General features: G+C 40.3%; 1 protein-coding gene across 1 annotated transcript in view; it reads left to right on the top strand.

Annotated features, from left to right (window-relative positions):
* Positions 1 to 26001, top strand: part of COL4A4 (collagen type IV alpha 4 chain) — a 152746-nt gene that overhangs the window by 50848 nt on the left and 75897 nt on the right. Inside the window, exons 8-20 of the mRNA XM_055573635.1 lie at positions 2676 to 2744; positions 4035 to 4070; positions 6100 to 6162; positions 6514 to 6549; positions 6982 to 7023; positions 10233 to 10313; positions 11119 to 11172; positions 11440 to 11499; positions 12876 to 12920; positions 13246 to 13299; positions 14070 to 14139; positions 14934 to 15038; positions 22958 to 23122. Coding sequence (XP_055429610.1) covers positions 2676 to 2744; positions 4035 to 4070; positions 6100 to 6162; positions 6514 to 6549; positions 6982 to 7023; positions 10233 to 10313; positions 11119 to 11172; positions 11440 to 11499; positions 12876 to 12920; positions 13246 to 13299; positions 14070 to 14139; positions 14934 to 15038; positions 22958 to 23122 — 880 coding nt within the window. The remainder of the gene's footprint in view (positions 1 to 2675; positions 2745 to 4034; positions 4071 to 6099; positions 6163 to 6513; positions 6550 to 6981; positions 7024 to 10232; positions 10314 to 11118; positions 11173 to 11439; positions 11500 to 12875; positions 12921 to 13245; positions 13300 to 14069; positions 14140 to 14933; positions 15039 to 22957; positions 23123 to 26001) is intronic.

Raw genomic sequence — 26001 nt, 5'->3', positions numbered from 1 at the left:
CTGTGCCTGTTTTTCAGCCTTTCTGCTTCCCTAATTAAATATCACCACCCATGATTCCTTCTAAAAGGTTTTTTCATCACCACCACATTCATCTTACTTTATTCTATGCATTTTCCTTTTGCTCCAGATCCTAGTGGAAATGGTCTGAACATAGAATTCAAAAAAGGATTTCCATAGTCACTTTTTTCTTGTGGTATCAAGTAACACAACCACCTTCCATGGTTAAGCTTCTCAACCACCATTTGTTTTCAAACTCAGCCCCTTGAACATGTAAGTGCAGTCTGGTGAATGCACATTTCTTAAGATCTTCAAATTGGATCACAGCACATTCTACTGAGCGTCCATGAACATCCGAGAGAGCAGGATTCTCAATTTTAGCTTTAACACAGCAGGTTCTTCTGATCACAGTACTGAAGTTTGTCATAATGATCTCTTTGTAAAGTGATTTTTTTTCCCTTGACCCATTTTATACATGGGCAGTTCTCACTTCGCACAGGAGTTGAGACTTAATAATGGCATGCAATCCAAAGGCACACAAAGCAACGTTAACATCCAATGGGAAAATTACTGTTATTCCATGACCTTTAAGATATCTCATTAAGACATCATAAATATATAGTGGTAATTTTAAAAACTAATATTTATTTATCACATTATAATCTAAAACATTAGAAACATTGAGAATTAAAGGGTTTTCTTTCTGTGTAAAAACTTGTCAAAGACAGTTTGAATTGGGCTTGCCTTCTCCTGGTCCTGTAACTTAGGACATGAAGTGGAGGGGTTTTCTGTGCTTTGGTGAATATCACCCTCTTTTCTAAGTTTGGACCAGCTTCCAGTGTGGTGAAATATCTCTAAGAGTTTCTGTAACATGAGGTTCTTCTGTCTGTGTCACTTCCTCCGGTACGTCTTCATTCTTTTGATCACAACCGCTTCCTTCTTTTACGTGGATGTGTTTATCTTCGCTGAATTCCTCTGGCTTGAAGGACAGTAGTGAGAACCCTCACAATGGCTCTTTTTCCCATAACTCCACTTACATTCTATTTGAATTTCGCCTCCAGTATTAGCATTTTTCACTCCCTTTTCATCTTTGTTGGCCAGTCCTCTCTGTCAATGACTTATTTTCATGAAATGTCACTTGGGTGTGTCACTGGGAGGGAAGCAAGGGGCAACACAGCTACACACTTCGCTGTCTCTGTGTGAGCTGACAGATGTTAGTGACTGGGCACTGGTAGACTTTGAGAGGAGTGATACGATCAGCTGGTGATCTTGATTCACCGGTTACTTATATAGCGATCTGTGGACCATTGAGCTAGCAGTGATGTTTGTGTTTTATGCGTTGACTCAGTTAATACACAATAGTAACTGAAATTTGAAGCCACTGGCTGGAGGACTGGTGTGATATAACTTACTTGTGGAACTGAAACACACATATTGGAACTGTAAGAAGCAACACTTGTCTGTATAAGCAAATCTGATTTCTCAAGGAAACTGATGGTGTAATTTACCATAAAACTCTAGTTATCTGCTTTTGGAAGCAAAGTCAAACACTCTCCTAACAGGGATTAACTTTCAAACCTGTATGTGCTTCATAGAAATTTGATATAACGGCACCTCACTCCAATATTCTTGCCTGGAAAATTCTATAGACAGAGGAGCCTGGCAGGCTATAGCCCCGCCGCTGCCGCCGCCAAGTCACTTCAGTCGTGTCCGACTCTGTGCGACCCCACGGACTGCAGCCTACCAGGCTTCTCTGTCCATGGGATTCTCCAGGCAAGAACACTGGAGTGGGTTGCCATTTCCTTCTCCAATGCATGAAAGTGGAAAGTGAAAGTGAAGTCACTCAGTTGTGTCTGATTCTTAGGGACCCCATGAACTGCAGCCTACCAGGCTCCTCTGTCCATGGGATTTGCCAGGCAAGAGTACTGGAATGGGGTGCCATTGCCTTCTCTGGCTATAGCCCAAGGGGTCACAAAGAGTCAGACACGACTGAGTGACTGAGCAACCAACTTAAGATGTATTAAGATATTAAGTAGGACATTAAGATATTAAATAGGGAAACTTTGGGGTGAAAGTACATTAAAGTGTTTTGATCACTTTTAAAAATTACTCTAAGTAAACAAACTTGCAGCTACATGCAAAAACCTTCTAAAAGAAACAGGTTATTTTTAAAAAAAGCTAATCTAAAGGGTACCTAAGCTCTGTTTTGAATACAAATAGTTAAATGGATAAAATAAATTTTTTGCTATTTCTGGGACATAAATTATTAACTGACAACTTCAATGTTATTTACTTATAAGAATAATCCAAGTACTATATACATTATGTTGTAAGGAAAAATGCAATTTTTCTGCTGAATAATAAGCAAATAGCTATAAATATATTAGCATTATGTATAACCTATATAAATATATATTTATAATGTATAATAAATATTTGTAATATGTTTATGAATATATTAGTAGATATTCCATCTTAGGAGATTCCTTAATCTTAAGCAAATATTAAATAAGTATATAAGAGTAACTGAGGATGATAATAATAATGAGAATAAAATAATCTCCACTAGTGAAATATGATTATAACAGTAATTTTATTGGTAATATTTCAGTTGCTAAAGAAAATACAGAAATAGTAATATGCTCTTTTCCTCTCTCAAGTGAATATTTTGTTTTCAGGGCCTTCCTGGAGAAAAAGGAGAAAAAGGAAATTCAGTGTTCATTTTAGGTGCCACTAAAGGTATGCAGGTAAGTGGATCAGGGTGGATTTCAAATGAATTTTTTTCCATACAGGTAAACCCATGCAGAAAACACATGGCCTGAGATTTCCTTTGGAATGCTACAACATGGATGAACCTGTGATCATTATGCTGAGTGGAATAAACCGGTCAAAAAAGGACACAAAAGGGGTGATTTCCACTTAGAGGAGGTTCTTACAGTAGTTGGATTCATAAAGTTGGGGAGCAGAATGGTGCTTGTCAGGGACTGGAGGGAGAAGGACTAGGCAGCTCATATTTAGTTGGTACAGAGTTTCCACTGAGGAAATGAAAAGTTTTGACAATGGAAGCTGGTGATGGTTATATAACATGATGAATGTATTTAATGCCACAGAACTATGCACTTAAAAATGATTGAAATATTAAATTTTACCGTATGTATGTTTTACAATGTATTTTACATTTTGGGGGGAGAAAAGCCCATATTCAAGAGAATATACACTCCTTGATTTTTTTAAAGTAGGTAAAGTCTCAGGACAGTCACGAAACGGTAGATGAGCACAAAGGCAGGTGTGAGAGAATTGCAACACAAATTCCCTTTACACCTGCTCTGGGGTGATAACAAAGCGTCCGTTAAGGCAGCCAAGCTCTGCCAATCAGAAGAGAGATGGTTAAACGCTGATGAAATGGAACCATTCAAGTGAAGATTTAGAAATGAAAGATGAAATCCCCTTTAAAAAAATTCGTAATTTATTTTTATTGGAGTGTAGTTGCTTTACAATGTTGTGTTAGCCTCCACTGTACAACAAAGGGAATCAGCCTTATGTACACATATTCCCTCCCTCGGGAGCCTCCCCTCACACCCCACCTTCCCATCCCGCCCTCCAGGTCATCACAGAGCACCAAGCCGAGCCTCTGTGCTTAAGGCAGCTTCCCCCTAGCTATCTCTTTTACGCCTGGTAGTGAATATATCTCAGTCCTGATCTCCCAGTTAGTGCCACCCTCCCCTCCATTCTGTACGTGTCCGTTCTGTACGCTGTCGTCTCTATTCCCGCCCTGCAAATGGTTCCACGTCCTCACACCTTTCCCTGGTGTTGGTTGGTTTCGAATGAGTAGAAGTGCAGTTGGGGGCTTAAGAATAAAACCAGGAAAGCGCGTCCACAGAGCTCTATCCACAGCTGTCTGTTCTGTGCTGACAAACTGAAGAAACTGCACAGACTGTCCAGATAATTCCTGCGTGTGTGTGTTTCTTCTTTTACGTCCTGTGTGTTTGAGGGGAACAGTGTTGCTCTTCTAATGCAATGTACCACTACTGTTGCAGGGCGACAGAGGGGACCCAGGACCTCCCGGCTCACCAGTAAGTCCTTGGGGCAGGCCCTGAGCTTCTGTTTGCTCCTCAAATAACCTATGGTCCCCACTAGTAGGTTAGTAGGTCCCCACTAACCTAACCCCACTAGCAAGACACGTTACCTAAATTTGCAGGGCCCGCTCGGTGCAAAATGAAAATGTAGGTCTCTTGTTCAAAAATTATTACAAATTTCAAGATGATGACTGCAGAGCTTTAAATCAAACACAAGGCCCTTTGTTGACTGCACTGATCACAGGCTCAAGGGGCCATCCTTGAATCTCAGCTGGCTCCTGCTTCTCTGCCTCTTCTGTCTTGCAGTGATCATTTGGTATTGCTCAAGTAGCCACAGTCACTTAATATTTAGGAAAATGTACCTCTTTGAAACTACCTAAATCATATATGTCCAGTGAAAGTGATTTTTGCCTGCTGAATCAGTAATTGTATATTGTGTTTAATATTTTGTACCATCCTCTTGTTCCTGGAATTTGTAATTCAGTGATTAGACTTGTTCCAATTCATCAGTGTTCACAAGATTAAAACTGAAAGCAATTTTGCCTCCTAATGGTTCACTGTAATTTCATTTGGTGACTTCTGGCTGTTGATGGGATTATTTCCCAGGTTGGTTCTCTTCCTACTCTGGAAGCTCATTGCTATGTTTTCAATAAGATATCTCAGTGTCTATGTTAAAATAAGTAGCAGTTCATCCTCTAGGAGAGAGGAATGCCACTGCATGCTCACAAATCATCAGATGTGGGCACGGTGAGCTGGAGAACAGAGTGCCTCTGTTCATACTTCTAGAACTTTCCTTATGAATTTGTGTATCATGCCACAACTTAACATGTTCCAGAAAATTGTTTAAGGCTGAATTGCCTTAATCTTGAATTGGGGACATTCCTATTCACGTTTATCCTTTAGGCATGAAAGAATAGAGTATAACTACATTAATATTTTAATTGAATGTTCAGTTCAGTCGCTCAGTCGTGTCCGACTCTTTGTGACCCCATGGACTGCAGCACGCTAGGCTTCCCTGTCCATCACCAACTCTTGGAGTTTACTCAAGCTCATGTCCATTGAGTTGGTGATGCCATCCAACCATTTCATCTTTTGTCGTCCCCTTCTCCTCCCATCTTCAATCTTTCCCAGCATCAGGGTCTTTTCCAATGAGTCAGTTCTTCGCATCAGGTGGCCAAAGGATTGGAGTTTCAGCTTCAGCATCAGTCTTTCCAATGAATATTCAGGACCGATTTCCTTTAGGATGCGCTGGTTGTATCTCCTTGCAGTCCAAGGGACTCTCAAGTCTTCTCCAACACCACAGTTCAGAACCATCAATTCTTCGGCGCTTATCTTTCTTTATAGTCCAACTCTCACACCCATACATGGCTACTGGAAAAAACATAGCTTTGAGTAGATGGACCTTTGTTGGCAAGGTAATGTCTCTGCTTTTTAATATGCTGTCTAGGTTGGTCATAATTTTTCTTCCAAGGAGTAAGCGTCTTTTAACTTCATGGCTGCAGTCACCATCTGCAGTGATTTTGGAGCCCCCCAAAATAAAGTCTCTCACTGTTTCCCCATCTATTTGCCATGAAGTGATGGGACTGGATACCATGATCTTCATTTTCTGAATGTTGAGTTTTAAGTCAACTTTTTCACTCTCCTCTTTCACTTTCATCAAGAGGCTCTTTAGTTCTTCTTCACTTTCTGCCATAAGTGTGGTGTCATCTGCATATCTGAGTTTATTGATATTTCTCCTGGCAGTTAAAAGCATCTTGATGTCTATTAAAGTTATATGTGGAACAAGTTTTCTTTGATCTCTGGGTCTTAATTTAGTCTTAGGCACCCCACCTGAGCACTGCTCCCTGCCTGCTCTGTGCCTTTTTCCCAGCTGTGTCAGGGCTGCTGTCCAGGACCACGCAGGAGGGCAGGTGTGTCTGGAACTGACTTCTCCTAGGTCTTTATCTACCTGGGATTACATGCAGCTCTTGCAAGAACAATGCTTATAGTTTTTAGTAACAAAGGCACTGATTTTTGTCCTGTTTAGGGATCAAGGGGAGTGAGAGGCCCAGCAGGCCCAGCGGGGTACCCGGGAGAGCCCGGGTTAGCAGTAAGTACCGCATTGCTGATGCTGTTCCTCTAGAAGCCCCGACTTGACGTTTAAATAAAGCAGAAGAAAGCAGAATTGCAGTCTTGGGTCAGGCAGAAGGGTGGGTCCTTTGTGAGACCTGATGAATCAGCGCACACCCATCATTATGAGTGCGAGTCCATTCTGAAGCACAGATCCCCCCTGGGGGTGGCATTGGTGGTGGGGGGACAAGCAGCCCAGCTGTGGTAAGAAGTCCATTGTGCATGTTTCAAAATTAAGGGTTTCCTGAAGAAGAGCTTGGGATATCCAACAAGGACACATTCAGATTTCTGTGACTGATGAGTGATTTGTGTGTTTTTGCTGTTGATTTAGGGACCTCCAGGCCCCCCTGGCAGTCCAGGTTTAAAGGTAGGCAGCCATGAGTAACATACACAAGTAATGTCCATGTCAAACAAGACAAGTGGCCACTGATGTTTGTCAGAATCATGTCTTCCCTCTTTTTAAAATTCCCAAGTATTTAATAAATCGTTGTTTAGTCAGTCGCATCTGACTCTTTTGCGACACCATGGACTGCAGCCCCCCAGGCTCCTCTGTCCATGGGATTTCCCAGGCAAGAATACTGGAGTTGGAGTGGGTTGTGATTTCCTTCTCTAGGGGATCTTCCCAAGTCAAGGATCGAACCCAGGTCTCCTGCATTGCAGGCAGGTTCTTTACCACTAAGCCACCGGGGAAGCCCTATTTAATACACTTCAACAAATTACCTAACCAGAAGTCTTACTTGGTTGTAGTTATTCTTTAATATTCAAAAGCAATGAGTTTCTGTTTTGTTTTCTTTTCCAGGGTAATCCTGGCGTGGGAGTAAAGGGGCAAATGGGAGACCCGGTAAGAATACCATTTTGCATGGAGGAGCAAGTGTTAAAATGCATGAACTGCCCATGTCTAGGAGGCTGTTCTGATTATCACTTAACTTGTGTTCATCCTCTCATCACTGCCCACTTTTGTGGCCAAGGATTTGTCTTCACTGACTTATTAAGTTACCCTTACCCTTGGCTGTAGAGTGACAGTTCTGACAAAATCTAATAGTAAATTCAAATTAATTTATATGACACACTTCCTCCTAGGCCAAAGAGATGGAATGATTCTGGGAATACATCCAGAGTAACAATTATGTTTAATTACAGATTTGTTTGACTTAATTTTACAAATTTCATCAGAATCCGAAACTTCACACATAAGTAAAAACATAAACAGCTGCAATCCAAGGCATTTAGCCACACATTCTTCCACTGCCTCCACCCCTCACATTTATAGTCCTTTCTGCTGAAGTAGGACACTAAATAAGGACAAGCTTCAGCAAAGTGCTTTATGGTGGCTGTTCATCTAGAAGCAACCTGCAGTGTTTAAGCATTGGTGAGGGACTCTTTTAAAAAAATATTTATTCATTTGGCTGTGTTGGGTCTTAGTTGCAGCACGTGGGATTGTGGTTTTGTCTTGCGGGATCTTTCATTGCAGCTCGTGGGCTCAGTAGTCGCAGATTGCAGGCTTAGTTGCTTCCAGCATGCGGGATGCTAGTTCCCCAACCAGGGATCGAACCTGTATCCCCTGGCTTGTAAAGTAGATTCTTAACCACTGGACCATCAGGATAGTCTCTGGTGAGCGGCTCTTTCAACAACTCTGGGTAAAAAGACACTGAGCATCCACCGTGTGCCAGGCTAGGTTTGGTGCTGGGGGTGGGGCTTTAGTGAGACAGATCTGATTCCCCCTCTCATGGGGTCCCAGCATGGTTGGGTAAGTTACTGTACATCCATTTAACAGAAGGACACACTTGCCAAAAATATGTTGGAAGACATCATGATGTGGGGAAGAGCAATGCTAAGCAGAAAGTGCAGGTGACAAAGGGCTAAGCTCAACTTTGTAAAACCAGAACAACAACAAAAATTATTAAAATCTACATGTAGAGTAGGATTTCTCAACCTTCACAATACTAATGTATTATCGTGGGGCTGTCCTGTGCAATGTAGGATGTTTAGCAGCATCCCTGGCCTCTACCTACTAGATGTTGGTAAGATTCCTTCCAACATTGTGACAACCAAATATGTCAAACGATCTTGCCAAATGTTCCTGAAGGGAGACACATCCAAACTCTCCCTCCCTCTCCATGCCCCCCACTCCCAATCTTGAGAACCACTAACTTAGAGAAATGACTGGGGGAAAAATAGATGAAAACAATGTTTTCCAAACTTGGAATATGTTTGTCAGAACCCCTAAACCTGTGCACCCCATTTTGAGAAACCTCACACAGTGAGGAAGCATTGCCAAGTTAGAGAACTCGGCACCAACACAGTTCAACGTGTTTGCAAACTCAGGCCGTTATTCCTATAGTAACGTGGAAATATTTGACTATGAGGTGGCTGTTCAAATTATCCAAAATATGCTTTTAAAAATTTCTTTTGGATTGTTAGGTAAATAAAGGCATAATTTTGAAATGTTGGTGCAAAGCTCTCACAATGCCCAAGACCATGTTGCCCACTCCATTTTTAGAGCAGACTGTCCTAAATGGTTGTTACTCATGTTTTCCTAGGGGATATGATTATGGATCATTTACATTTTGTTCTTCATAATTTATCTTTTTGTACTTTTGACTGAAATGAATATACAGTACTGTCACAATATTAAAAAAAACCCAGTAGCATGACTGACATTTGGAAGAGACTCCTTGCTTGCCAGCCTATATAGGTTTCGTATAGTTTTATTCCAGTTATAGGAATAAGTATCGTTATCTTACCAATCCATATTATGTATTTATTAAGTAAGCAAATACACAGTGTTTATGCATTTGTTCAATTACTTATTCATGCAGCAGACGCCACTAGGATGGCTGCTACACCCTCACTGTGTTAGGCACTAGGCCACATCACGAGAAACAAACCGAACCCACATCCCTAACCTCCTGGTTCTCTGTAGATTCCCAGGTGTGGGTGGGAATTGAATTATTGGTTATATTTTTTCATTTACTTTGCAGAAAGTAATAAGCATTTTATGTGCATTATCTATTCAATAAAAGAATACTTTGAGGCAGGCAGTATTATATTCCCCATTTCACAGAGAAAGATTTTAAGGAGTTAAGGATAAGGAGATTTTAAGAAACTTGCCTAAAGGATCCCAGTCTAGTAAGGGCCTAGTTTCTACACACAGGTGACAACATGACCTATCACCTGTTTTTAACACAAGAGGGAAGATAATTCCAGGTGCAAAATATTAGAAATATTTAGAAAAGTATGAAATAATTATCTTCTAATTAAGGGTGTGTTTTGGTTGTATTGTGGCAAAACCAATCCAAGGAACATTTTTTTCTTGTAGAGAACATCTCTAATGACCCAAATGAAAACTTTTGACTCATGATTTCCTACAAAGAGATGTAAAATATTAATGAACTAGATATAACCTAAGTCAAACCAAAGTGGAATAACTCAGTAAGTGATAATATATTATTATGACAGATTATTGCATAGGTGTTGAAAATCAGGTTTTTTTTAAAGAATTTCTAGTATAATAGGAAAATGTGCAAAAAATATTGTTGTAAAATATATTAAATGACTTAAAATTTTAATAAAATATAAAATATAAACTATTCTATATTTAAATGACATTATATAGTTTTACTAGTTTTATAATATATTTTAATATGTTTAACACACCATTTAGTCACATATACATGTGTGTGCACATGCGTATTGTGCACATATATGTATATGTATACATGTGTATATACATGAACATATACAAGCACACGCACACCAAAAGAACTGTACCAAAGTTTTAATAAATATTGTCTCTGGATAGTAGGATTATGGATCACTTTTATTTTTTTAATTCATTTTTAACAATAAGTATGTATTATTTATGAAAAACAATAAACATTTAAAATTAAGTGACGTATTTGCCAAGTTTTTTATTTTAAATCCGTGATACATGTTACACAGGATTATAAGCATTATATCACAGTTATGAAAAGCTTCTTTGTTTCAAATTTCATTTCAAAATAAAGTTAAAAATGGCATTCTTATTATCTTGATTTTTTTTTTTTAAAGGGTGAGGTTGGCCAACAAGGTTCTCCGGGACCCACTCTGTTGGTGCAACCACCTGATTCTGGTCTCTATAAAGGAGAAAAGGTAATTCTTAACTCATATGATACTTTGATAGCTGACATTTTCTGAACACGTTCCCATGCCAGCAAAGAGCTGAGTACCTACGTGCCACACTGCCTCCATCCCAAGCCTTCACCGATTGGTACTATTATTAGCTCCACTATACAGAGCTGAAAAAAGGAGGCTTGGGAAGGTTTACCAGTGTTCTCAAGTATACCCAGCTGTTGAGTTGCAGACCTAGCTTGGGCTGCAAATGGTGACATGTCCTCCAGGATCTAGTTCCCCGTTCGTGTCTTTGATATGGTGGCTGAAAAGACCACTGGAAATCCAGTTGTCCTTTAGAGGTTACATATGGATCTGATGCTTGGGTAATTGAAAAGGTGATGGCTGCATACAGCTGGGCACATAATAGGCTCTTGGCAAATGTTATTTCCTTTGTCAGCCTCCAGCACTGATGTTACTGATGCCACGTGCAAATTCTCCTATCAGTTTTCAGTTACTGGATTCAATTTCACTACATTGTTCAAAATGAGCCTCTCCTCTCAAGACCTGCATTTCCAGCTTACATCTCCTGCCCTGGTCCCATGGTGGCTCCCTCCCCACCGCCCCTCCTCCATGCCCCATGAGGCTACACTCTCACTGAGAACTGGCCTGAAGAGTGTCAGGTTTAAAGGTGCCCTTGGATCTTAGTTGTTAATTAGCAACAGTTGAAGGGTAATCCTTTATTAAAAAGTTAGGAGAACAATTGTTGAAAGAGGTAATTTCTGAAACAGGTGTAATTCAGTATGTTAAATAAGAGTAAGCAGATTATATTCTTTGTAAATTTTAGGGTATTAAAGGAATGCCTGGAATGACTGGACCTCCTGGACCACCGGGACCCAGGGTAATTTATTCAAATAATGTTAAAAAAATTTGTATGATGTACTATCTTCATTTTTAAAAATTTTACTTGGTTATTATCCTTGCTTTAAATGCTGATCTGTTACTAGAATTTTTCACTATTTTATCATAATCATGTAGGAATACTATTCCAAAATATTCATTTTCTTTAAGCTTATGGCAGTAATTTTTATTTCTTATTTTGTTTTTGCATTCCGTATTGCTGAAATATGGTTGCTTAAACCCCTCTAAATGTTGTTATGTCTTTAAGGGAGAGCCTGGTATTGGAAGAAAAGGAGAGAAAGGGATTCCTGGGTTTCCAGGACCTCGGGTAAGGCTCTTTCATGCTTTGTTTAACTTCAGTGAGTTTGGAGGCATTTCTCTTTCACATTTTTATAAGATTCAATCAATAATTCTGAGAGCTCAAAAGTGGAGATTTTCTCAAAGAGGAGTACTATGTTTTTGCTCAGCAAGAATTGTGTGATAGCTAAGAGCCCAAGAGCATCCCTTCTGTGCACATCATTTGGATAAAACAGGCAAGCAAAAGATGGGAGAATTGGCAGGAAGTAATGGGATCATGGTCAAAGCTATGATTTTTCCAGTAATCATATGCAGATGTGAGTGATGGACCATAAAGAAGACTGAGCACTGAAGAATTGATGCTTTTGAACTGTGGTGTTGGAGAAGACTCTTGAGAGTCCCTTAGACTACAGGGAGATCAATAGTAGTCAATACTAAAGAAAATCAGTCAATCCTAAAGAAAATCAACTCTGAATATTCATTGGAAGGCCTGATACCGAAGCTGAAGCTCCAATACTTTGACCACCTGATGTGAAGAGTTAACTCATTGGAAAAGACCCTGATTCTGGGAAAAATTGAGGGCAAAGGTGAAGGGAGTGACAGAGGATGAGATGGTTGGATGGCATCCTTGACTCAATGGACATGAGTTTGAGCAAACTCCGGGAGGTAGTGAAGGACAGGGAAGCCTGGTGTGCTGCAGTCCATGGGGTTGCAAAGAGTTGTACACAACTTAGAGCTAAACAATAACAAAAATGGGATCATGACATTTTCTCACTGGCTCAGTGTCAGTGTGATTGTAGCTTGGAATTGTTCAGTTAAGCCTATTTGACAAAAGAAAGTACTGATCTATGGATAGTAGCTAGAAAAAAAAAAAAAGTACAGCATCAGGCCTCAACATCTCCATATCTGTTGCTAATGGGATCCCCATTCACAGAGTCATGATGAGGGCCAGACCCCAACAGGCATGGACACTGAGTTTATTTGACTCCAGATTTAGTACTTAATGAGGCAATATTGACTTCCATAGTAATTTTTATTGCTGATAATGCATAGAGCAACTATTAATCTCCAGACAAATTATATTGCAATATTCAAAGATATTTAGCTCAGTGAAAGCATTACATTAAATAAATTAAAGTGGAAGAGCAATAAAAACAACAAAACTATATTCTTAATTTATATCACTGGAGAGGACATGATTTTTTTAAATAGTATTAAAGAGTAATTAAAATAGCAAATGTTGTAAAGAAATGGAATCTCTTTTATGTTTATTTCCTTTATTCAGTTATCTTTGTAGGCATGATTAAAAATCCCAAAAGCAATCTCATAAGGTGAAAAATGATTCACTGAATTGGTTTATGTATTTTTATTTAACTTTGCTTGTGTTGATTTTTGTGAATTTATTAGGGGGACCCTGGTTCCTATGGATCTCCAGGTTTTCCAGGATTAAAGGTAAATGTATACCATTACAGAGATGATAAATACATTTTCATTAGTAGATGCAATTCAGTATCATTCAAAAGTTGTACCAGGACATACAGACTCATACACAGTAGAGGAAACACATTTATTTTATAAATTATATAATTTTGCTGTGGGTGCAAAAACTAGAGCACAAAACTCTCTGATGCAACCTAAAACAGTGTTAAGATTTTATATAGAATCTCAGGGAGCATGTGTCATTCAGATAAAATGAGAATGAGATAATTTGTCAATGAGATAAAATGTCAAAATCACATTTTTTTTTAAAAAAAGGCATGCTTTTTGTTACTTGTAGGGGGAACCAGGACTGTTTGGAGATCCTGGGTCATTTGGATTTCTTGGCCCAAAGGTAAAAAAGTGAGCCTATTTGAGTACAATCTAATAACAGCTTATACCCCTTATGCTATCTAATTTATTTTTAAAGTATTTCAAAATATCATTTTTTAAATGTCAATTTTGCATATATTATTTTAATGCATGTTGTAATTATTATATTTTACATTTGTGAATTGATCTTTTTGAAGCAGATGAAAAGTACTGAAAGTTTCAAAAATTCCTTAGGGATCATATAGTATCATGACTCAAAACAGAGGGACCTGTGGAGAACTCTGCTTTGACCACCACTAAAGTTATTCTTTCCTTTGTAACCTCTGACCTCACCTTCAACACTTGTGTGGGACAAGCCATGGTGGCATTGAGATGACACAATTAAGGAGGGACAAAATTTGCTGCAAAAAAAAAGTGTAGGTTCAGATGCTATAGGCAAAGAAACCATTTGTCCTAGAGTGCCAAATTAGACATTAATGCTTATTATAGATAGAAGAAATTCCATGGCTTCAGAGGTATCTAGTCAATGGGCATGGAATCATTTTTGGAATTTGGATATATTTTTCTTTAGGGAGAACTTTGTTAGCTGGTTGTTTACTTCTGCTTATAGGTAGGAGGTTACTTATATTTGTTCCTCTTAGAACATCATGAGTTATTTATTTCTCTGGTCAGCCTACAGGCTTTATTTCTTATACAAATGTACTCTTGGCCCTTCTAATATTTACTTAGTGCCAGGAAACAGGAGAAGAATTTTAATATTTCTAAGAAAAGTGAATGAATGAATGATTTCAGGGAGATCCTGGAGACCGAGGGCACCCAGGACCACCAGGGGTTTTGGTAACTCCATCTCTTCCACTCAAAGGTTTGTGTTCCATTTGACTTCTCTATCAATTATGCTGAAATGGGATTTAAGTTGTCCTGAAAGAAGAGTTTGGTCCACTCTTTCTGTACTTTATATACTAGGTGGGCTAAATCTATGAACTTTACCATGTATGCGTAATTGTTGTTGTTGTTCAGTCGCTAAGTTGTGTCTGACACTTTGCAATCCCATGGACTGCAGCACACCAGGCCTTCCTGCCCCTCAGCATCTCCTGGAGTTTGCCCAAGTCCATGTCCATTGAGTCAGTGATGCTATGGAGCATCTCATCCTCTGCCGTCCCCTTCTCCTGCCTTCAGTCTTTCCCAGCATCAGAGTCTTTTCAAATGAGTCAGCTCTTCGCATCAGGTGGCCAAAGTATTGGCTTCATAATGTATAAATTATACAAGTGCTAATAGAGATGTACATCTTGATCATCTCTATCAGCATAAGACATCAAATTTTATGTTAGTGTGTAAACTGCCTGCTGGGATTTTTATTATGTTACCTTTCAGAAAGTAGGTATTTTAATTGCTAAACACATTTAAAACCATTTGACTAAGACCTGCCACAATGCTGCCTCCAGGAAGAAGGCAGCCTCAACCAATGACAAATTCAGCACTACTTCAACTTCACGTGTCTGTCAGGGAGGGTCTAAAATACTGCGTTTTAAATGTGATGAGAAACTGCAAAACCATCTCCCAGTTGTACTTGAGCAAGCCTCCCAAAAAGTAATTGTGCATGAATTTTCTAATGTATACATATGTTTGCTGTATACATGATGTCATTATTTTTGGCAGGCCCTCCAGGGGATCCAGGGCACCCCGGCCGCTATGGAGAAACAGGGGCTGTTGGACCACGTGGTCCTCCTGGTGCCCCAGGTCGACCAGGGGAAGCCTGTCCAGGTATGAATCCCCTGGCTTTTACAGCTCAGGTTTGCTACATCCTCCTCCACACCAGGGGTTCTCCATTCTAGCTGATACTAAAATCATCTTGTTGTTTAGTCATGAAGCTGCATCTGACTCTTTGTGACCCCATGGACTGTAGCCTCCTTGGCTCCTCTGTCCATGGGATTCTCCAGGGAAGAATACTGGAGTGGGTTGCCATCTCCTTCTCCAGGGGATCTTCCCAACCCAGGGATTGAACCTGTGGCTCCTATTGCATCTCCTGCATTGCACGCAAACTCTTTTACTTCTGTGCCACTGGCAAAGCCCAACTCATCTTAGGATTGTTTCAAAAATACTGATGGCTGAGCCTACCCAGACTAGGAATGTCAGACTCTTTTGGGGGGATGGATGCACCCAGGCATCTACTGTTATAAAATCGTCACCCTACTTCTAATGCACAGCTAGGATTAAGAAGCATAGAACTCAAACCAATTGACTCATTAATTGGAGAAAATCCAGGTTCCTAGACTGCTGCTCAGAAATATTCAGTCACTATCTCAGGGGTGTGATAAGAAGCATCTATGTGTAATGGGCTTCCCACAAGATTGCATGCATGCTAAGTAGCTTCAGTGGTGTCCAACTCATTGCGACCCTTTGGACAGTAATCCACAAGTTCCTCTGTCCTTGGGATTCTCCAGGCAAGAATACTGGAGTGGGTTGCCATTTCCTTCTCCAGGGGATCTTCCTGACCCACAGATTGAACACACATCTCTTACGTCTCCTGCATTGGCACAAGAGTTTTTTACCACGAGGGCTACTGGGGAAGCCCTCCCACAAGATTACTACATGCAGATAAGATTTCGAAACTACTGCTAGGATTAGCGTGTGTCTTCATGTTTTTACCACCTTCTTGGAAGGCTTTCCCTATGGATATATAGTTGTTAAAATTTAGTTTTATCCACCTAGTCCCCAACTTAAATATTCTGTATGAAATGTGGAAATACAAATTGTGAATTAAAAAGTAGGATTTTGATTCACACTTAGTGAATAATAATAACAAAAAGCCACAGTTTTCTCCTCCCTTCCCTCCACACCAAAAAACAACAGTCTCATCCCCCACAGAAAAACCCTATGGCTCATGGTCATATTTGGTGAAAAGCCTGAGAAACAATCCTATTGACACAAGGACTTTCAACTCCTTCAAGTGCTATCTTAGTTAATAGTCTCAGTGATATTAGGAAAAGAAGTTTACAGGGTATTTTCATTCTGTGAACCCAGGAGAATTGATTAAACATGTGAGGAGAAAAGTCTGGAATAAATGTAATTTTATTCAATCTGTCTCAAGTTACATTTCCTGAGGAGTAAAAAATTTTCTGAGATATTCAACCGTGAACTACAGAGTTCTTGTTTAATCTTCCACGAAGCTGGCTTTCACTTGGGAGAGTCTGATGACCGCAAAGTCAGTAAATAAAGCTTTGTTTAGTTCATTTACTCTTTAGACATTGTAGCCGTGGTTTAATTGACCCAGGACTGTATAAATCATATAGACTACTCTCTCAGTCAGGAGGTACTAGGCTCTCATCTTACATTTCTCCTTTCAGGCTTGTTTATAATAAAATAGTGCTTCCAGCAGATTGAAATAAAAACCCAGTGGGAGTAAGTAACACATGTCTCTAGGGAATTTCAAACCAAGTATAACAAGAAGCCTCTTTATCCCAAAAATCTTTAAAAAAAGAATTAACCCATATTTGGACTTCAACCCATAGTAAGCTGTAATTTTATATGGTATAGTATTTACATTACATCATGCACATATATGTATCCATAAATACATATGGTTGAAACACAAATCTCACAAAATAATATCTGTGGAGTATATGAGACACTCCTGTTTCTATTCCATTCTTTTCTTTTGAAAAAAAAAAAAAAAAAAGGTCTTAATGCTGGCCACAGCTTCACTGATATTGTGTCCTGTCGGTGGGTGATTGAGGCTGCAGTGTGCAGTACACTGTAACCCATTCTCCCTGTTGGAAGCTGGTTGAGCTTTTTCCCTAGCCCTAGGGTGAGACAGCAAGCAGGTAGCATTCAGGTTCATTCTAAGTCAGGTCTAAGGAACGTTATAAAGACAAGATGGCAACCAAGTCCATAGGAGTACATGTTCATTTTGTTTTAAGGACACCCATGTATGTAGCCTTTATTATACCTATTCAGTTTTATAATCATCTATAGTATTTACCATGAAGTTTTGGAATCAAACACCTATGATTGAATCCCAACGTTCACAATCAATGTAGTGCGGTGGAAAAGTTACATGTTTATACAGTGAACTAACAACATTTCTTTGGCCAACTGATGCGAAGAGCTGACTCATTTGAAAAGACTCTGATGCTGGGAAAGATTGCGGGTAGGAGGAGAAGGGGACAACAGAGGATGAGATGGTTGGATGGCATCACTGACTCAATGGACATGGGTTTGGGTGGACTCCAGGAGATAGTGATGGACAGGGAGGCCTGGTGTGCTGCGGTTCATGGGGTTGCAAAGAGTCGGACATGACTGAGCAACTGAACTGAACTGAACTGAACAATGTTTCATGTTCTAGTGCTTACAAGCTGTGTAATCTTAGGCACTTATTAAACCTCTCTGTTCCTCAGTTTTCCCATCTAGAAAACTGAGTTCTTGTTACAGTTGAAAGAAGTAATATGTATAGTTTTTAGAATACAACTTGGCATACAGACTCACTATGTTAGCTATTATTAGCATTTCTTATACTGGGCCTAAATTTACTGTGCCTTATCTATAAGGTTCAACCTTTACAAGTTGTTGAGAAATGCTGGGCTGGAAGAAGCACAAGCTGGAATCAAGATTGCCAGGAGAAATATCAATAACCTCAGATATGCAGATGACACCACCCTTATGGCAGAAAGTGAAGAGGAACTCAAAAGCCTCTTGATGAAAGTGAAAGAGGAGAGTGAAAAAGTTGGCTTAAAGCTCAACATTCAGAAAACGAAGATCATGGCATCCGGTCCCATCACTTCACGGGAAATAGATGGGGAAACAGTGGAAACAGTGTCAGACTTTATTTTTTTAGGCTCCAAAATCACTGCAGATGGTGACTGCAGCCATGAAATTTAAAGACACTTACTCCTTGGAAGGAAAGTTATGACCAACCTAGATAGCATATTCAAAAGCAGAGACATTACTTTGACAACAAAGGTCCGGCTAGTCAAGGCTATGGTTTTTCCAGTAGTCATGTATGCATGTGAGAGTTGGACTGTGAAGAAAGTTGAGCACCGAAGAATTGATGCTTTTGAACTGTGGTGTTGGAGAAGACTCTTGAGAGTCCCTTGGACTGCAAGGAGATCTAACCAGTCCATTCTAAAGGAGATCAGTCCTGGGTGTTCTTTGGAAAGAATGATGCTAAAGCTGAAACTCCAGTACTTTGGCCACCTCATGCGAAGAGTTGACTCATTGGAAAAGACTCTGATGCTGGGAGGGATAGGGGGCAGGAGGAGAAGGGGCAACAGAGGATGAGATGGCTGGATGCCATCACCACTCTATGGACATGAGTTTGAGTAAACTCCAGGAGTTGGTGATGGACAGGGAGGCCTGGCGTGCTGCGATTCATGGGGTCACAAAGAGTCGGACACGACTGAGCAACTGAACTGAACTGAACTGAACTGAGGAGTAAAGCTAATGTCTGAAAATATATGTAAAGCCTCAGCACATATGCACACAAGAATGAAAGCCATCTATTTACTTTGGGTGCTACATTACTGATGACAAACGGGGTTCCAATTGTCTGTTGCTAAACAAGTAACCCCAACATTCAGTATATACCCTTCACTCTTTCCATGGTTCAGGAATTCAGGAGGCATTAACCCAAGTGATTCCAGAGCAAAGATTTTCATCTAGTTATAGCTGTAGACTAGGGACTTCCCTGATGCCTCAGACTGTAAAGCATCTGCCCGCAATACAGGAAACCCGGGTTTGATCCCTGGGTTGGGAAGGCCCCTGGAGAAGGAAATGGCAACCCACTCCAGTCCTCTTGCCTGGAAAATTCCATGGACAGAGGAGCCTTGTAGGCTACAGTCCATGGGGTCACAAAGAGTTGGACATGACTGAGCAACTTCACTCACTCACTCATAGCTGTAGACTAGCTGGAACAGAAACATGAGGACTGGCCAGACATCTCTCTCATTCGTCTCTCATATAGTCTCAAACCTTGCTATGTGGCTCTGCACTTAACTTAGACTTCCTTACAGCATGGTGGCTACTGGGTGATAATATTGCTTCCATGGTGGTTCAGGACTCCAGTCCCAAGCATTTCAGCTCACAAGGCAGAACCTGAATCTTCTTTAATAATCTGGCCTGGGAAGCCATACAGCGTCACTCCCGCCATACTTGATTAGTTCAGTCACCAAAGGCTGCCACATTGCAGGGAAGAGGGACCTCCACTTCTTTCTAGGAGGCTGTCAGGGTTCTGCAAGAGCATGAGAAGTGAGAGCTACCAGGACGCCATCTTTAATAATGACCATCTTCCATCTGAGAGATTCTGGTACTAGCTGTGCTTAGGATGAAGCAGATAGAAGTGGTTGCTATCATATGAGGGCTTCTGGCTGTTTTGAAGCCAAAGCTGTCAGTATGGGGTGGGTGAGTAGGGTATCAAGGAGGAGGGGCAGGATTCAGCTGCTCCTGCATTACTTTGACCTCCCCTGAACTTCCAATCCTTTGCTGAGAACTTCCTATAGCCAGTCCCTATACATTAAGGTCCTTATGTGGATTATGTTGTTTCATCCTTATTAGAAGCCTCTGAGGAAGATGTAGAGAATTAAATAAGTTACATAACCTACTTTGGTTCCTGTGGCTAGAGAGACAGAGGCCAGGTTCAAATCTAGCATCTCTATGCTTTCCACAAACCTACATGGTTATAGTATATTACCTCTATATAGATAATTATATGAGTCCAATTTTTTGGCTGTGTTAAGAAAGTATGCTCCCCATTTAATTTGAGCATAAAAGATTAGAAGGCTATCTCCATATAAGCATATTATTGCCGCTGCTGCTGCTGCTAAGTCGCTTCAGTCATGTCTGACTCTATGCGACCCCATAGATGGAAGCCCATCAGGCTCCCCTGTCCCTGGGATTCTCCAGGCAAGAACACTGGGTTGCCATTTCCTTCTCCAATGCGTGAAAGTGAAAAGTGAAAGTGAAGTCGCTCAGTCGTGTCTGACTCTAGCGACCCCATGGACTGCAGCCTACCAGGCTCCTCTGTCCATGGGATTTTCCAGGCAAGAGTACTGGAGTGGGGTGCCATTGCTTTCTGTGATGCATATTACAAGCATGCCCAAATATCACATTTTAGTATCTAAAAGGCAACACTAATTTTCTCATTAAATTCTCCTGCTGCTGCTGCTGCTAAGTCGCTTGAGTCGTGTCCGACACTGCGACCCCATAGACGGCAGCCCACCAGGCTCCCCCGTCCCTGGGATTCTCCAGGCAAGAACACTGGAGTGGGTTGCCATTTCCTTCTCCAATGCATGAAAGTGAAAAGTGAAAGTGAAGTCGCTCAGTCGTGTCCAACTCTTAGCGACCTCATGGACTGCAGCCTACCAGGCTCCTCTGTCCATGGGATTTTCCAGGCAAGAGGACTGGAGTGCGTTGCCATTGCCTTCTCGTCAGATCAGATCAGTCGCTCAGTCGTGTCCGACTCTTTGTGACCCCATGAATCGCAGCACGCCAGGCCTCCCTGTCCATCACCAACTCCTGGAGTTCACTCAGACTCACGTCCATCGAGTCAGTGATGCCATCCAGCCATCTCATCCTCTGTCGTCCCCTTCTCCTCCTGACCCCAATCCCTCCCAGCATCAGAGTCTTTTCCAATGAGTCAACTCTTCGCATGAGGTGGCCAAAGTACTGGAGTTTCAGCTTTAGCATCATTCCTTCCAAAGAAATCCCAGGGCTGATCTCCTTCAGAATGGACTGGTTAGATCTCCTTGCAGTCCAATGGACTCTCAAGAGTCTTCTCCAACACCACACTTCAAAAGCATCAATTCTTTGGTGCTCAGCCTTCTTCACAGTCCAACTCTCACATCCATACATGACCACAGGAAAAACCATAGCCTTGACTAGATGGACCTTTGTTGGCAAAGTAATGTCTCTGCTTTTGAATATGCTATCTAGGTTGGTCATAACTTTCCTTCCAAGGAGTAAGCATCTTTTAATTTCATGGCTGCAGTCACCATCTGCAGTGATTTTGGAGCCCCAAAAAATAAAGTCTGACACTGTTTCCACTGTTTCCCCATTTATTTCCCATGAAGTGATGGGACCGGATGCCATGATCGTTTTCTGAATGTTGAGCTTTAAGCCAACTTTTACACTCTCCACTTTCACTTTAAAATTATATACTAGATACCTATCTAAGGGCTACCCTAAGAGTTCAGATGGTAGAGCATCCACTTACAATGCAAGATAACTGGGTTCGATCCCTGGGTCAGGAAGATCCCCTGGAGAAGGAAATGGCAACCTACTTCAGTATTCTTGCCTGGAGAATCCCATGGACAGAGGAAGCTGGCAGACTATAGTCCGTGGGGTCACAAAGTGTCAGACATGACTGAGTGACTAACACACACACATAGACGCCTATCTGTATGATTTAATGCATTACCTCTTTATTTTCTCCTTATTTAAAAATTTTATTGAAGTATAGTTGCTGTACAATATTATAAGTTATAGGTGTACAGTATCAGTCAGTCAGTCAGCTCAGTCGTGTCCGACTATTTGCAACCCCATGGACTGCAGCACGCCAGGCCTCCCTCTCCATCAGCAACTCCTGGAGTTTACTCAAACTCGTGTCCATTGAGTTGGTGATGCCATCCAGCCATCTCATCCTCTGTCATCCCCTTCTCCTCCCGCCTTCAATCTTTCCCAGCATCAAGGTCTTTTCAAATGAGTTAGTTCTTTGCACCAGGTGGCCAAAGTATTGGAGTTTCAGTTTCAGCATCAATCCTTCCAATGAGTATTCAGGACTGATTTCCTTTAGGGTGGACTGGTTGGATGTCCTTGCAGTCCAAGGGACTCTTAAGAGTCTTCTCCAACACCACAGTCCAAAAGCATCAACTCTTCAGTGCTCAGCTTTCTTTATAGTTCAACTCTCACATCCATACATGACCACTGGAAAAACCATAGCTTTGATTAGACGGACCTTTGTGGGCAAAGTAATGTCTCTGCTTTTTAACATGCTGTCTAGGTTGGTCATAACTTTTCTTCCAAGGGGCAAGTATAGTGCTTCACAATTTTAAGGATTATGCTCCAGTTATAGTTATTATAAAATATTGGCTATATTCTCCATTTTGTACAATGTATCTTTGTAGCTTATTTTATACATAATAGTCTGTTGCTCCCTACCCCAGTATTCCCCCTCTCCTCTCCCCACCAGTAACTACTAATTTGTTCTTTATGTCTTTGAATCTGCTTCCCTTTTTTTATATTCAGTAGTTCGCTGTATTTTTTAGATCCCATGTATAACTGATATCATATAGTATTTGTTTTTCTGTGAGCTCATGTTTTAATTCACTGAATGTGTTGATATGTTTGTTCAGGTATGTTCTATCAAAATATCAAGGTGGAAAGATTTTAAAAGTAAATTTAATTAAATAATATATACTACTTTCCCAATAATTCCAAAGAATGGACAAAAAGAAAATTTGATTCCCCAAATCTTTCTTATTACCACTTGTGTTCTTGTTTCAAAGGAGTTGAGGCATTTTGATGGCTGGGATACTCGGTTATTTTTAAACTACAATTTTTTTTCCTTAAAAAAATTCCACAGCCTAAGAAAGATGCACTGATTTTTATTTCTTACACAGAAAAATATTTTGAGAGTATTAATGTGAGATTATCTGAGTATATGTGGTTTTCATTCTTGATTTCTCTTGGAGGCATGACGGGACCTCCTGGGCCACGAGGGTTTCCTGGTCATCCAGGATTTCCAGGGGCAGCTGGGGTTCCTGGAAGAGCTGATTCTGCTCCAGGAAAACCAGGCAACCAGGGACCAACTGGGCTGCCTGGAGTGCCGGGACTGCCGGGACCTCCGGGATCAGATGGTAAAGTGCTCTGCATTCACATTTCATAACATTTATGTTGCATTTGATATTTGCAGTATCATACAGAAAATGTGACTTTCCAAATTTTTTAAAGGTTGTCTAATATTTCATAAGCCAAGTTAGTGTTATTAACAATTCAAAAACGTCAACTGATATTGACCTACCACATCAATTAAAGAATGTGAAAATGTTTGGTTGAGAATTTAAGTGTGATGATAGAATTTTGTAAATGAACACAGTTTTTATTTTTTTAATATAGTTTTTATTTTTATGAGTCATATGCAGACCAGACTTAAGAGTCAAACAGCTCTATAAAGCCTTTTGTGAAACATAACCATCCCAGAGTCTCCTATTCTGTCCATCCCAGGGGCAATTATTTCCACACAGTTAGCTGAATCTTCTGTTATTTGTCTTTTATGACCATTTAGCAAACATGTGTCGCTATTTCTTGATTTTTCAGTTTGAGCAATATTGTTTGACTTTCCTGTCCACAGATGAATGTCCCTCTTTCCTTGCCACACATGCACGTTTTCTATTTCTACAACCTATCAATACAGTTATCATCATTATTTTAGTTAAATATTCAGTATCTATACTGAAAGATTATATAAATGTTATTCATTGGTTTATTCATATAATAATATATATTACTCTTGTACTTTCCCAGCATGGCATTTAGTTAATAATTGTCTTAACATTCTTTTTTGTGTGTTTGCTTGGTTTTCAATATACTTATTGCTAATTCAACCTCAAATTATCGAAAATTGTATAAATCTCTTAATCATGCATTCTAACTCATTACCAGTATTATCTCTTTGAATAAGTCTCTTCTGGAGCTTTATGACTGTTCAAGTTAGGTCAGGTTACAATTTCAAAAGCTGATGCTAAGACCCTGCCTTGAGATCTTCCTTCATCGTTATCCTACATATTGTGTCTCTACCTGTCTGTCTGTCTCTGCCTCTCTTTCTTTGGGTTCCTTTTTCCCCACAACTCATATATTTCTTTGGTCGCTTTCAGTTCAGTTCAGTTGCTCAGTCATATTTGACTCTTTGTGACCCCATGGACTGCAGCACACCAGGCTTCCCTGTCCATCACCAGCTCCCAGAGCTTGCTCAAACTCATGTTCATTGAGTCGGTGATGCCATCCAACCATCTCATCCTTTGTCCTCCTGCCTTCAATCTTTTCCAACATCAGGGTCTTCTCCAATGAGTCAGTTCTTCACATCAGGTGGCCAAAGTATTGGAGCTTCAGGTTCAGCATCAATCCTTCTAATGAATATTTAGGACTGATTTCCTTTACGATTGACTGGTTTGATTCTTTACAGTCCAAGGGACTCTCAAGTGTCTTCTCTAACACCACAGTTCAAAAGCATCAATTCTTCAGCACTCAGCTTTCTTTATAGTCCAACTCTCACATCCGTACATGACCACTGGAAAAACCATAGCTTTGACTAGATGGATTTTTGTGGGCAAAGTAATGTCTCTGCTTTTTTATACACTGTCTAGGTTGGTCATAGATTTTCTTCCAAGGAGTAAGCATCTTTTAATTTAATGCCTGCAGTCACCATCTGTAGTGATTTTGGAGCCCAGGAAAATAAAGTATGTCACTGTTTCCACTGTCTCCCCATCTATTTACCATGAAGTGATGGGGCTGGATGCCATGATCTTCATTTTCTGAGTGCTGAATTTTAAGCCAGTATTTTCACTCTCCTCTTTCACCTTCATCAAGAGGCTCTTGTTCCTTTTTGCTTTCAAGCAGAAGGGTGATATCATTTGCATATATGAGGTTATTGATATTTCTCTCAGCAATCTTGATTCCAGCTTGTGCTTCATCCAGTCTCACATTTCTCATGATGTACTCTGCATATAAGTTAAAAAAGCAGGGTGACAGTATACAGCCTTGACATACTCCTTTCCCAATTTGGAACCAGTCCATTGTTCCATGTCCAGTTCTAACTGTTGCTTCCTGACCTGCATACAGGTTTCTCAGGAGGCAGGTCAGGTGGTCTGGTATTCCCATCTCTTGAAGAATTTTCACAGTTTGCTGTTATCCACACAGACAAAGGCATTGGCGTGGTCAATAAAGCAGAAGTAGATGTTTCTCTGGAACTCTCTTGCTTTTTTGATAATCCAACAGATAGTGGCAATTTGATCTCTGGTTATTCTGCCTTTTCTAAAACCAGCTTGAACATCTGGAAGTTCTCAGTTCATGTATTGTTGAAGCCTCGCTTAGAGAATTTTGATCATTACTTTGCTAGCATGTGAGATGAATGCAATTGTGTGGTAGTTTGAGCATTCTTTGGCATTTACTTTCTTTGGGATTGGAATGAAAACTGACCTTTTCCAGTCCTGTGGCCACTGCTGAGTTTTCCAAATTTTCTGGCATATTGAGTGCAGCACTTTCACAGCGTCGTCTTTTAAGATTTGAAATAGCTCAACTGGAATTCCATCACCTCCAATAACTTTGTTCATAGTGATGCTTCCTAAGGCCCACTTGACTTTGCATTCTAGGTTGTCTGGCTCTAGGTGAGTGACCACACCATCTTGGTTTTTTAGGTCATTAAGATCTTTTTTGTATAGTTCTTCTGTGTATTTTTGCTACCTCTTCTTAATATCTTCTGCTTCTGTTAGGTCCATACCATTTCTGTCCTTTACGGTGCCCATCTTTGCATAAAAGTTTCCCTTGTATCTCTGATTTTTTTGAAAAGATCTCTAGTATTTCCCATTCTTTTGTTTTCCTCTATTTCTTTGGATTGATCACTGAGGAAGGCTTTTTTTTAATCTCCCCTTGCTATTCTTTAGAACTATTCAATTGGATATATCTTTTCTTTTCTCCTTTGCCTTTCACTTCTCTTCTTTTCTCAGCTATTTGTAAGGCC

Source organism: Bubalus kerabau, chromosome 3 (assembly GCF_029407905.1).
Source record: "Bubalus kerabau isolate K-KA32 ecotype Philippines breed swamp buffalo chromosome 3, PCC_UOA_SB_1v2, whole genome shotgun sequence".
NCBI lineage: Eukaryota > Metazoa > Chordata > Mammalia > Artiodactyla > Bovidae > Bubalus > Bubalus kerabau.
The sequence above is the reverse complement of the archived record's forward strand: the minus strand, read 5'-3'. Positions and strand labels throughout refer to the sequence as shown.